This window comes from Myotis yumanensis, unplaced genomic scaffold (assembly GCF_028538775.1).
Source record: "Myotis yumanensis isolate MYYU_CA2020_CCGP unplaced genomic scaffold, mMyoYum1.0.hap1 SCAF_3, whole genome shotgun sequence".
Classification (NCBI taxonomy): Eukaryota; Metazoa; Chordata; class Mammalia; order Chiroptera; family Vespertilionidae; genus Myotis; species Myotis yumanensis.
In genome coordinates this window covers 44396689-44411368 of record NW_027223754.1, presented here as the reverse complement: position 1 = coordinate 44411368, position 14680 = coordinate 44396689, and the positions used below count along the sequence as shown (strand labels likewise).

At 39.8% G+C, this 14680-nt stretch overlaps 1 protein-coding gene across 2 annotated transcripts in view; it reads left to right on the top strand.

The window, feature by feature from the left end:
• Positions 1-14680, top strand: part of GPC6 (glypican 6) — a 1116910-nt gene that overhangs the window by 995811 nt on the left and 106419 nt on the right. For both annotated transcript variants that reach the window (XM_070408823.1, XM_070408822.1), the window contains exon 5: positions 2371-2501. In XM_070408823.1, coding sequence (XP_070264924.1) covers positions 2371-2501 — 131 coding nt within the window. The remainder of the gene's footprint in view (positions 1-2370; positions 2502-14680) is intronic.

Here is a 14680-nt window from a genome sequence, read left to right as displayed (position 1 = left end):
CAGACAGTACTGTAGCTTTCTTATGAAAAATTATCTGTCTTAAAAGGTTTCTCATGTGCCTCACTCATAACTACTTATAACCCTGGAAATGTGGTGACGTTGGACATTAGATGAGCTTGGTTGGATATGTAATAAAAATAAAATTTGCTTTCCTTACACTAATACTATAAAACAGCTACTATAAATAGTGTTTTACATTAATAATATAGTACATTTAAAAAGCATATAATAACCCTGGCCAACGTGGCTCAGATGGTTGGAGTGTCATCCCATACACTGAAAGGTGGTGGGTTTGATTCTCAGTCAGGACATATACCCAGGTTGTGGGTTCAAACCCATGCCAGGAGTGTGTGTGGTGGTGGGGGAAGGAGAAGCAACTGATGGATGTTTCTCTTCTCTTCTCTCTCTCTCTCTCTCTCTCTCTCCCTCCCCCCCCAAAAAAAATCAATAAAAATTAAACAAAAAAAAACAGATTGTAAGATATATTTATAGTTGCATGCTTAAAATATTCATGCACAGACAAGGGAAAGAAAACATGGGGCATATAGCAAACTATTTACTCTAGAAAAAGGGATTATGCACACTCTATTCTGTGACCCAAAAGCTCAGAGATTTGTTCCATGGCCATTTAACTAGTTAGTGACAGGGCAAGGACAAGAACCCAGGGCTACTAACCCCTAACTCCGTGGTCGGCAAACTCATTAGTCAACAGAGCCAGATATCAACAGTACAACGATTGAAATTTCTTTTGAGAGACAAATTTTTTAAACTTAAACTATATAGGTAGGTACATTCAACTTTAAATTCAACTTTAAATTCACGGTTTTTGTCTTCTGTTTTTCTTTGCTTCTTCTTTGTAGCCATTTCAAACAGGGCACCTAAAAAAATGTTTCATTTTATAATAATAAAGCCACCAACACAAAAAAATCACAATTCTTAAATTGATGACAAAAATACCTGTAGGATTTGCAGCTGGTTGAAAAATACAGGTAACCTGATGCTCTGAGTAGGTACTTTTGTCATCCGCGCGCGATTTGCGGACGCGACTGGCACTAACCACTGCACCATGAGACTGCTGACAGACTGGCTCACTCAACTCGTACATGAATTGCGCGCGCCTCCCCCGAGCTGTGTATCCCGCTGCCCACCTGCACCGCGTCTCCCAACCTACCGACACCCCCCACTTCTTCTAATGCCACTTCTTCAAAATAGACTCGCCCAGGCCGAAAACCGACTTCTGCGCATGGGCCATGAAGTTTCAATCGCACTGTACGTGCGCGCCCGCATGTGGTATTTTGTGGAAGAGCCACGCTCAAGGGGCCAAAGAGCCGCATGTGGCTCGCGAGCTGCGGTTTGCTGACCACTGCCCTAACTCATAGCCTTTGCCTCCATATCACTATCACCATCTTCTCCAGAAAACTAAAGCTTCCCAATCAATACTTGAGCTCACTATAACATCATAGACATTTTTGAGAGTTTACAATGTGATAGGAACCATAATAAGCCTTGAATATACAAAACCAAGAAAGATAACTTGTCCTATCCCCAAGGGTGTCAAGATGCAAAACAGAACAGCATGCTAGGTAAAGTGACAGAACAAACCAGGTCTATTCCTCAGGAAATCCAGAAATGCTTCACACACATAGATATGCTTGAGTTGGGTCTTGACATTTGTGCATCCAAATTCACACATTGCCATTTCTCCAATATTCTCCATTTCCCCCACACTCCAGAAGAAATTAGACTCCATCTTTGAAATGCAGCGGATCCCTGACCTAATATTGGTTTGTTTTGTTTTTATTGTATGTGGGACTAGAGGTCCGGTGCACAGATTCGTGCACCAGTTGGTCCCTCAGCCTGGCTTGTGGGGATTGGGCCGAAACTGGCTCTCCAACATCCCCTGAGGGGTCCCATATTGCGAGAGGGCAGTTCTTGGGTGATGCATCCCGGAATCTGGCTCCTGCATTGAGTGTCTGCCCCCTGGTGGTCAGTGCACATCATAGCTACTGGCCATTCACTTAGGCTTTTATATATATAGGTAATTTGCTATATCCAATTTTCTTACTCTCTTCTTTTGTTTGTTTGATTTTTTTTTTCTTTTTGTTTATTTTCTTACTCTCTTAACTTGAACTTATTTTCTCATTTTCAGGTCTGCTTCTATACATGTAAAATATCAGTCTTCAAATGAAATAAAATACTTCTCTAAGATTTAGTCATTCATTCCACTCTTTTTTAATTTGCCATATACAAGCAAATAAAAATGTGAATGAAGGGATATTTTTTAACCAGTCATGTTGTGAATATTTAAACACAGGTTAAGAACCTGAAGCTCTCAGTTCTCATATATATCATGCTTCTGTATTTTAACAGATGCAATGCTCTTGGTGGCAGAGCGACTGGAAGGACCTTTCAACATTGAGTCAGTCATGGACCCTATAGATGTCAAGATCTCTGAAGCCATTATGAACATGCAAGAAAACAGCATGCAGGTGTCTGCAAAGGTATTTGCATTAGTCATATGTCTACTAATAAGGAAAGAGCAGTAATCTAAAAATTAAGTAACTAGATATGTCGGCTGAGATTATAAATTCTAGTACATTGTCAGTGAGCTTTTCCTGTCAAGCTACAAATTTGCTACTTCATTAAAAATGTCTAACAAAATGGCATTGAGAAAGGAAGCAATCTTTTTGCTCACAACTACTCAATCATGAAGAAATTATTGGCTGCTAAAAAGTTTCAGAGAGCCTCAAGTATATTGACTAATCCCTGACATTTGTGAGCAATTTGGGGGGGAGGAGTGGATTTAATGTTTGAAATGTCTACACACTCTAACCCTGTTCTCTCTTGAGGAACTTCTAATTATATCTTCAGCTGTGCAAGCCAGGCAAATGTTCTGTATGTTCAATTGTAAATAATTAAACATTCCATCTGACTTCCTTTTTTTTAAGACTATGGTGTAACCTTCATTAATGTATCTTCAGGGGAAAATGCTCCTTTGTATGAAGTCAAACACACATTCAAAGAAAAAAAGTAGTTCATTTTCATAAATCATGTGAGACGTAGCTTTTGGGTTTGCAGCTGCAGAACACAAATACCAGGTGCAGGATTTTGATTTGTCCCCACCCATTTGAAGATAAACAGGACCCACCTTAAACAAAATTGAGAGGTTTTCAATGGGTACCCAGCCATTCCTTCATCACCCTTTTCACCCACATTGATGACTGCATAATGCCCTTCTGTTCTTTTGACCAGTCACCTTGTCCTGAAACACTAACCAAATCTATATCAGTTTTTTAAACCTGGTGACTGACTGAGTGATTGCATTTTAACAGAAAGTCATTCATACAAATAAATATCAGGCAAAGAGTTGGCTTAGCTTCCTTTGATTTTAAAATCCTTTGTGAAAGGGATTTCAAATCTAATCAAGGAGGAGGGAATGGGTGGGGGTGGGGAGAGCAAAGAGAGAGAGAGCCAGAGAATCCAACTAGGTCTCTTGGCTGAGTATGAATCAAACTAGATTTGGGCTTTTCAGGGTGGACTAGTAGAATGTCGGGTAGGAAGAAATCTGTCCTGGGAGATGGATGAGCTGAGAGTTTCATAGGCCTTGTCCTGGGTTTTAATGAGTTTGTGATATCTGGTGTAAAGAAGGATTCTCTAAATTTGCCATTACCTGTTAGAGAAATAGCACATTTGATGGTTCCATGAAAATATATTTTCTTTCTTTCCCATCAAAAAATATCAGTCATCTAGTCCTCTCAAACCTATTGCCTAGAAACCAGTGAATGTTGCTTTGAGAGGCCAAACATTCCTGCAGCACTTGAGTAACCAGACACTAAAGTTGCTGATGTTCAAACTGCTCTAGAGAAGAGGGCATGAAAAATCACATAGACAAAACTGTCTGTGACTTGAGAGCACCCCACACTTCTTAGAGACAGAGGGAGCCCATCGAGCTGGGCATGTACATATACATGTTCAAGTCTAATTATTCTATTAAAAATTCTCTAAGTCTTAGATGGACTCTTTATTACCAGAATATGGATGAGACATTTTTGTGGAATTTGTCCAACTATTTTAGAATAGTATGGCTGTTCACAGGACTATACTTTTTATTGTACTATTACAAATGTCCCCATTCCCCCCAACCCTTTGTCTCCCTCCACCCAACCCCCACTCTGACCATCACCACACTGTTGTCTGTATCTTGGGTTATGCACATATGTTCTTTGGCTAATCTCTTCACCTTCTTTCATCCAGTCCTCCTTTCCCCCAGCCCCTCTGACAGTTGTCAGTCTGTTCCATGTATCCATGCCTCTGGTTCTATTTTGTTAAGGAGACATTTCTTTGTAAGAATTGTCAAAATCAAGAGTAGAAATAATATAGAACATGTGAGAGTACACTCACATGAGAGTTTATAGTATGAAGGGTCATAAAATAGTAGTACCAAAAATGTCAAATGAGCTAGAAACATGTTTAAAAAGTGTATCTGGTAGTCTTGACATAGAGAAAGGGGATGGAGGGAGAAGAGGAGGGCAGCTGGAACTCTGTGGGAAAGAGGGATGGGACAGGAGGCAGAGTCTGATCGGAAGAGGGCAAGGAGGAAGGAACAAAGCCAGCCTGTAATATAATGGAAAGTACAAGGTGGCTGGAATTTGGCCACATCTACTAGGAAACACTGACAAGATTTGCTGATGCAATGGTTATGTTCTAAAAGAGCTCTTATTTCTTCAAGGGAATAGAATTTGGAACCATGTAGTTTTATTTTCCCTACAAGCCACATCCATGAAAATCATGCATGCACTAAAGTCTAAAATCTACATTCCAGCTAAGAACTGGATGGTTGAATTTTAACCTTTTTCAAGTCACTGTTGATAGTCTCATCAAATTTGAAGTTCCAGATTCCACTGGAGTATTTGCATAAACAGAGACTTTGTTAACTCCTAATAGGTGAGCTTCAAGTGAGACCAGGAACTGTTTCATAATTGCAGGCCTGACATCCTGAGAGTTGTAAACCTTACAAATGACAAAGACTGTTTACTCCAGGATATTATTGACAACTTCTCCTTAGAAAATCATTTGCCTTATTACAGCAGTTATGGATAGAACTCATTCCCAGTGCCTCTTTCAGAAAAGCAACAATATTTATAACTGCCAGCTCATCCTTATTGAGTGCTTCCCCCCAAGGATTGTGCTGTGCTTTATATTTATTATAAGGAACATAACAATGCTTGTGAGGAAATAGGTCTTCCCCGTTACTTTCCAGATAAGCAAACCAAGGCTTAGCAAAGTTAAGGAATTTACAAAGATGTCATGGTGCTTGAAAGCACATAGAGGAGTGTCTGACTGCAGAGCCCACATTTCTGGTCACTGCATCACAATGATGTGGGTGCCTACAAGGGCAGTCTCACAAAGGGCAGGGTTTGGGAATACTTGCTGGCTAGATCAAGTATTAAGAGAAGGTTCATGAAGATGGTAAGGAAACAGAGTAGATAAAGCCAGGACTCAAGCTGTCCATCTTTCTGTCTGATTCCCTTTACAAATTTACCTAGAACTTCTCATCTTACTAAATGCTACCGGAGTATTTCTCTTATATGGACCATCATTCATTGCTTCCAATCTTTCCTAGAGTTTTAATAGTATAAAATACTAGAGACCCAGCACATGAATTCGAGCATGGGTGGGGTCCAGCTGACCTGCCCTGATGGGGGCCCATCGAGCTGGGCTGGTGGGAGGGAGATGCTGTGGGCAGTTGGCCAGCCAGCCCTGCCCCTGATCAGGGTGGGGGGGGGGGGGGGGGGCGGAATTGGGGCCTGGATCAGGCTGGTTGGCTACTGCAATGCATGTCATAGCCACCAGTCGTTCTGGTCATTCTGGTCGCTTTGGTCATTCCACCATTGTGGTCGCTGGGCTTTTATATATATAGATAAAATTGTATTTTCTCTCCCTTCTTCTATCTGAAGGCAAAAGATGAACACACCACAATTCTAGATATGAAATCTTCTTCCTCCAATACAGTGATTCTCATCATATCTGAAGTAGGAAAGAGAAAATCTTTTATACTTCATCACTGAGATCATGAATTAGTTATATTTACAGACTAATTAAAAGATCCATTGCCACTATGCATGCCCATGCTCCACTCTTGTCTTAGATCTGTTTTTACAGGTATTCCTCTCTTATTTAGCCCACAGCTAAGCTATTAGGGCTAAGGCACACTGACATTCCTTTTAAAAAATACACTAGAGGCCAGTGCCTGAAATTCATGCACAGGTAGGGTCCCTAGGCCTGGCCAGTGATCAGGGCCAATCAGGGCCTTCTGGCTGCCGGCCGAGGCCTTCCATCTGGCTGCTGGCCGGGGCCTCCCTTCCCCGGCTGCTGGCTGCCAGCCAGAGCCTCCCTTCATTCTGCTCCACCTCCTGGTGGTCAGCACACATCATAGCAAACTCCTGGTTGAACTCCCGAGGGGACACTTTGCATATTAACTTTATATATATATTTTCTAACCAATCTTTATAGTCAAGTTATAATATGTTGGCAATAACATTATGGCACTCATCTCAAACTCTTGATTTGTTTTTGCTTTGTACAATATACTATATATGGTGTATATTATATAATACTAGAGGCCCAGAGCACAGATTCATGCACCGGCGGGGTCCCTCAGCCTGGCCTGCACCCTCTTGCAATCTAGGACCCCTCGGGGGATGTTAGAGAGCCAGTTTCAGCCCGATCCTCGCAGGTCAGGCCTAGGGACTCCACTGGTGTACGATTCTGTGCACCGGGCCTCTAGCATGCATATAAGCTCTTTGGTTAATCTCTTTCTACCCGCCCTCCCCCTTTCCCTCTGAGATTCATCAGTCTGTACCATATTTCCATGCCTGTGTATTGATCATCTTCCCCCTGGTGGTCATTGCACATCATAGCTACCAGCCGATTGGCCGGTAAGCCAGCCAGCCAGTCGCTTAGGCTTTTATAAATATAGATATGTGTATACATGTTTAAAGACTGGGAGGAGCAGCATTTTTAAAATTTGTTGGTTCTTTTTAGACAAATAATCACTGGTAACAATGATAATCATCATGCCTACCATTAGTTGAGCAGCTTCTATATTCATGCAACAAATTCTCTACTGTTTACCAGGCATGAGAAACACAGCAAAGGACAAAACAGATTCTCTGCCTTTATGTCAGTCTCTTTCTAGATGCCTTGCATATTTATTTTAAATCCTTACTGCCATCTTGTAAAGCATTCATTCCCTGGTTTTACAGGCAGAAACTGTTATATTAGAGAGATTAAGTAGTTTGTCTGAGGTGTTGAATCTAACAAGTGGCTGAGCAGGAATTGCAACCCAGAACTGTCTGATCTAAGAAACAGATTTTCCCAGTGTGCCACTATTTCCTCAGTGTCTTCCCCCCAGAACTAGACATATTTCAATACTGGAGGGACCAGCCAGCTAAGAGAGCACTGTTACCTGAAACCTACTACAGGGAACCTACTGATAAGAAACTCAAGCCGCTAGTTCTTCAAGCCCCAACTAAGCTTATTGCATTCACCAACTTCACTGTCATCAAAGAGAATTTCCTTCATTATCCTACCACTTCTTCTTACCCACCCAAATCAAAGAATTTGCAGGCTTTCAGAAAGTCCCCAAGAGAAGGAAGAAAAAAACTTTGAATCTCTGCCTGTGGATTTCAAATGTGTTGATAATCACCTTCTTATCCTATCAGGGAAGATGAAACTCATCTCATTCGATATAACTTAAATATATTAGGAGTAATTTCAAATCTAATCCAGGAAAAGATTGGTTTGTCAGATATAATCTAAATTAAGAAGGAAGACTTACTAAATTCCAATTGAAACCATCCATTCAATTCATACTTATTACAGACGAGGGTAGAACCCATTAGAGAAGAGCAGGATGGCCCTTCAGGTACTTAATTTTCTCCAGACAATTCTTTCTGAATCTACAGCTCGAATGAAGATGGGGGGGAAAAGCCTCAGAGAATAAAAAAAGGAATATAATAATTTCTGCCTCTAGCTGGCGGGTCTTCGCTTCCTCATCTGTAGAATGGGGGGTTGATTGAAATGTCCCCTTTCCAGCTCTAACATTTAATACATTATCTTTTCATTAATGATTAGGTTTCTTTTTCTGGCATCTACTTAACATTTTTTTCTATGGAACTTTTCCTTTCAATATATTCAGGTAGAAATAACATCTTGGGAATTCACATGGAAAAAAAGTATCTTCTTTTTAGCTATGAGGACATTTTTTTTAGAATTTAGTTTAAATAAATATGTTTATACATACATGTAAAACATGTTAAACATACATGTAAAACTTTGAGCCCCTGTATTACATATGTCCTTAAGGCCATAAACATTATTCTTTGTGATGTGGTTACTTGTGTAATTACCTCCTCCTTCTGGGATTATAAATTAGTGGAGGACAGGAACTACATCTTGGTCATTCTTACATTCTACAGAGAGCCACCTTAACATGCCATTTTACACATGGAAGAAACAGTACATTCTGCGTAATTGAATTCAGAACATGGAAGTATAATGCCACAGAGAGTTCAACAAGGAGGAATAGAAATGACCTTAAATGTACTTGAAGTTAGTCTAGTATTCTTAAAAATTGCATAAAAGTTACAAGGCAAATTATTTATCTGTCTAAACTCAAGTAATTCACATTAAAAAGGAGGATGCTGCTTGAATTATCAGAGGGATCGCTTCATATATTGGATAAATATCTAACCACAGTGCTGTACACCTGAAAGTGAAATAATATTGGTTATCTACTGTAATTGAAAATTAAAACTTATAAAAATAAATGAAAACAAAATATTCTTCTAAAAAAAATGAGGGTGCTAGTAGCACTCATTCATGGGATCATTTCAGAGTAAACTGATATAATCCATGCAAAATGCTTAGCATGAACTATGTCAAATGAAAACCACTCATAAAAGTTAAGCATTGTACTAGTTGTTATTGAAAATGTCTATAATACAGAAATTATAAAGAGCATTGACTCCTTGGTTTTACCTCTTCGATATAAGTCTGGTAACTTATCTTTAGAATCTAAGATCATATGAACAGGTTTAGTATAAACACACCTGCATTTAAGTCTACTCATGCATGTGATATTTTCAATAGCAGAGAATCACCTCAAAAGGGACTCAGACTTCTGTCTGGCCTATGACATGGCACTGAATAAATGTCTAGTCATCAGACCTTCAAAAGAAGCAGGCTAGAAGAAAACACAGAATGGGTGCAGATCATGTCGGCAGCCTGACATCTGGCCTGTGCCTATCGGCAGCACCAATGCCAGCAGAGCAAAGGTTTAGAGGAATTCCAGTGACCTCTGCCTACTATCACATTATTCCTACATTAAGGGAATAATTGACCTGCTCCATTGACAAGTGGTTCAGTCCCTTCTGTCTGATCTCTGATAAAAAAGCCAATGGCCATGCACTTTATAAAGCTTTATTTCTATTTCTTCTTTAGTTTTCTTTTAAAAAAAAAAAAAAAAGAGCAAGCTCTCAGTGATTTCTAAATTCAGAATATTTTTTCTGGTTATTCAAAGTTTACATTCTTCCCATCAGCTCTTACTTATAATATTCCAGCAAGAAGCAATGACCTTAAACATCTTTGATTCTTTGATCCTTTGTTGCTATATTTAAACACACACACACACACACACACACACACACACACACAACTAGAATCTGAGAATCCATCCCATTCTTGTTTGTAACATTACTGAATAATAGGACCAGATTTTTCAGATGCTAGATACAAGAGGGAGAGGAGACACCATTTTTTTTTATAAAGTAAAATGAAGTTTCGAGAAAATTGCTTATTATGTATTTTTCGGACATGCACCCAAAGCAAACTAGTTTTAACTTTTCTTCCAGGTAAAAGGAATATTTTTTTCCTCCTTTTGATGATAAAATGCAACTCCTGATTATCCATAACCTTAGAAGATTTATCCTAAGACTTTTCTTTCATTTTAACTTTAGGGCAAAAGATGAGAAGATTGCATTTACTGTAGTGTACTCAAGAATCTGTGATTGCAGCTCAGTTCAGTTTTTAACACACACTTAGAGCTTTCTTAAGAACAGAAGTTATCTGCTCGCTCTCCTGAAAGTGTTCTCCCAACCTCTTCCTGCCTTAAAGAGAACAGCTTCCCTAGAACTGTGCTTTCCATGGACAGTAGATTATTGTGTCAGGGTTAGTGTTAGTGGCCTCTACCCATTCTCACAAATACACAGCTATTCCCAGCACTTACCAATTCCCTTCTCTCAGGGATATGCAGTCTGGTTTGATCCTGGTACAGGCATTTCCCAGCCAGTCAATATTTAAACATGTGAAGGAGCTACTTCTGTGTGCTTACAGCCACTTGTTCTGCTGGAAAACTTGGAATAATATATGGTTTTCTCTTTCTTCCAGCACAATATCTTCATCTCTTTCATATCACCTCCTCATTGTACTAGAATATATCTTAAACATTATCCAAGTGGCTTAGATGCCCTGCAAAGTGAAAAAAATCAATAAATTATTCACTCATACATTTCACTTGCTAGCTAAACAATATATTTTTTAAAACACAGTGTTCATTGGGGTGAGTGACAAAAAGAATTCTTGTGTAGAAAATCCAGGCTGCCTGGGACACAATTTTCTAAGTTTGCTTTAGCAACAGTAGGAGTTTTCATCCCAAAGCTCTCTCCAGCCCAGATTACTCTCCCGATCACATCTGTTTATCCAGCTGTCTGCTGCACACCTCCACCTGCCACCTCAAATATACCTGCCCCAAACTGAGCTCACGGTCCTCTCATAAACCCTTCTCTTCCCCAGGGTCCTCTATCCCGAAGAATGCCTCCTACTGCTCTTTGGTCCTTGCCAGAAACCCTGCTGGCTCCTCTTCTTTACCCTCATACTCAATCCATAAGGAAACCAATTGAACAGTCATTCTAAATATATCTTGAATTTGTTCACAGCAGCTCTCTAATTCTATCACCTCACACATGGGTTATAGAATCCTGATTAATTTCCTGCCTTGGTTTTGCCACACTCCAATCCATTTCCCACACAGCAGCCAGAGGGATTCCTGAAAGTGCAAATATGTTCACATCACTCCCCTGCTTGATGTCATTCCATGGTTCTCTGTTTCCATTAGTATAAAGCCAAGAGGTAGTCCTGCAAGATGTTGTCCTCACCGTGGCCCTCCAGGCCCAGTACTCACTACTCCTCCCACCTTATATTATTGAAGCAAATATTTATTGAGCATCTATTATCATGTGAATACCATACTCGATGCTGTGGGTAGAGGTCGTAGTGAATAAGACCTACAAAGCCTGAGTCTTAATAGAAGCTTTAATCTAGGAGGTAAGAGAACCTCTATATGTACCAGACATATGGGACAGCCTTGGCTCTGTGGCTCAGAACCATCCTCTGTATCCATATGCTTTTGTACTTGCTGTTCCCTCATCCTAGAACATGCTATCTTCTCCACCCCCCACTCCAAATACACACCATTTGCCAGACATACTCCAACTACTTCTTCACTTCCCAGGCAAGATTCAGTGGTAGACTGGCCGCTGTTCATAGGAAACATGCTACTTTGTAGTGTTTCCCAATTTCTGTGTTGATTTCAAGCTACCAGCATGATGTCACTGAACACAGAGTAGTACCCCACTATATAGTTGTATGTAAGTAACCTCAGCATAGAATTGGCTTGAGTAGCCTCAGAGCATAGATAATAGTAAGCAATTAGAAAATAATAAGTTGTGAGTGTATATGACCTTTGTTTTCAATATAATTTATATAATGTTAAGTGCATACAATTTAACTTTTAATAATCATTGTGTTTAATGACTGGATTGTTAAATTCCTGAAAATTTAACAAGTGGTCTTGTGAGCCGGTAAGAACCAGCTCTGTCCAGCACACCGTGGCTATTCTAGGAATCTTTCTCTCACTCTCCAGCCTGGGTTAGTTCTCCCTCCTGGGTTCTCCCATCACAGTTATTACATTCTGTCGTAATGGCCTGATTTCTTATCAGTACTTCATGAGCACAGGGCCATGTCCAGTTGGCATATCCCCAGCCACCTATGTCCGGCGTTAGTGACACAACCACCATTTGTTGAATGGCGGGTTGAATGAATGACACAAAGCCAGGCTGATGAAACTTACATGTTTATGTGAATTTTGCAAAGTGATTCTTAGAGAATCACTTTAAACCTTATAAACAAAGAGCATATGAAATAATCATTTAGCTAGACCAACGAGATCAGGGTTTCTTTCTCTCCACACTCAAAAAGTGCTTTGTGCTTTTCCACCATTTGGGAGGAAATATCAAGATGTCTGTTGTTTAAGGAATGCAAAAGCTTCAAGGGAAAAAAAAATAATCTCTCAAGCAAATGGAAAGAATTTCTTTTATGGAAGAACCGATTTTAAGAAGTATGCAGCAATCTGACATATTCTGGGACCCAGCTGCGTAAGCATCAGAGCAGATTATCAAAACCTTAAAACTGACGTGGTAGCTGGAGTTGGAAAAAATGAAGCCAATGAAAAGCAGCCAAAACTGAAACTGATGATTTAACTTGATTCAGTACAACCCAGAATTCTCCTCACAGAATCCTAAACCCATCTAGTGTCTTAGAGTTTTCCAGAGAACTTGGCCAAGGGACCATTATAATCAACATTTAAGGAAAGAAAAACATGAATCAGGGAACAAAGAGAGGAAGAGAACGAGAGAAGAAGGGAGAGGGAGAGGGAAGGGAATATGAAAGAAGATGAGAGATTGTCTGAGACGTAAAAATGAAAACCTGTTTTCTTAAAAGGCAATCCATCAAGGAAATTGCCAAACTATTGAAAGTAAAAAACTAAAAATAAAACACTCTGATATTTAAAATGTTTGTGCAATCACAAACATTGTAGAATGATTTTATAGCTAAAGAAGAAGTCAGTATTTAAATGTTTTAAATTTATATTCAGGAAAAAAAAACTTCAAAGGCTATTAGCAGAATACTGTTAGGAACCAGAGGAAAAAACATGTGAAATGAGGTTCTAGGTACTGCTTTAATCTTATATGGTGGTGATGACATAGCTAACTCTTCTTGCTGCTACTGTTAATGAAATGGGTTTTTTTTTTAAGTATTTTAACTTCACATCTATTTACTAATGATAAGTGGACGTCCCTTCACTCTCCCATTTCAGTTCCACATTTCACTTCCACTTGGAGAAAAGGCCGCCAGCTCCGTGCTGAACCTGGACAGGTAGGGGCAGGACTGTGCTACCCGAAACCACTGCCGTTCAAGGGAGGCTCTGCCCCAGCCCACTTTGCTGTGGGAAGCAGCCAATGCCTGAGATGTGCGTTCAGTTATCTCTAGAACCCATGGCACTTGGCTTGCCCACCTGACTCTTTTGTACACAAAGTCCTCTGCTCTCTAATCGGCTTGTCAAACACAGTGAGTAGCAATTAGCAAATGATCAAGAAACAGGACTTTTCAGAGAGATGCAAATTAAAACCACAATTAGCTATCACCTCAGGCCTGTCAGAATGACTATGAGGGAACCCTCGTGCACTGCTGATGAGAAGGCAGATGGGTGCAGCCACTGTGGAAAACAGTATGAAGTTACCTCAAAAATTAAAAATGGAACTGCCTTATGACCCAGCAATCCCACTTCTGGGAATATATCCAAAGAACCCCTAGATGCTAATTCAAAAGAATAGATGTACCCCTATGTTCATTGCAGCATTATTTACAAGAGCCAAGATTTGGAAGCAGCCCTTGTCCATCAGTAGATGAGTGGATAAAAAAAAAGCTGTGGTACATTTACACAATGGAATACTACATGGCCATTAAAAAAATGAAATCTTACTTTTTGAGACATCATGGATGGACCTGGAGATTATTGTGCTAAGTGAAATAAGCCAGTCAGAGAAAGACAAATACCATATGATCTCACTTATATGTGGAATCTAGTGAACAAAACAAATTGACAAACAAAATAGAAACAGAGGCATGGGTACATGGAACAGACTGACTGCTGTCAGAGTGCAGAACTGGATGAAAGAAGGTGAAGGGATTAAGTAAAAAACATATATACATAACACATAGATACAGACAACAGTGTGGTGAAAGCCAGAGGTGAAGGGGGGAGGGAAGTAGGTGGAGGTGGGCAAAAGCGGGGAGAAATGGGAATGGAAAGAGACTTTGCTTGGGGCAATGAGCACATGCCGCCGTGTGTAGATGATGTCTTATTGAGTTGTACACTTGAAACCCGTATGGTTTTGTGAGCCAGTGTCACCCCAATAAATTAAGTTAAATAAAATATTCTGCATGACAAAAAAAGAAACAGGATTTTTTTGGTTATAGTTATCAAGTTAAAGTTATTGATTTAGTTTTGCTTTAGTTTGGCACAGAAATGGAGTAAGGGAAACATCAAATGATTTATTTATGCATGATTCATTGTATTTTCTGAAGGCAGAAAGGTTAAACTTTGATTTCGAAGAGGTGATTGATTGAGACAAGTGTATACAACACAACAGCATGGTGAGTGTCTGGCCCATCCCGATGCTCAGTCAGTGAATTCTCTTTCCTTTCCAATTTTCTTTCTCTTTTCAGAAATCCACCTCCCATTGCCTTCAATAAATGTTTTCAAAAAGGAGAAATTATA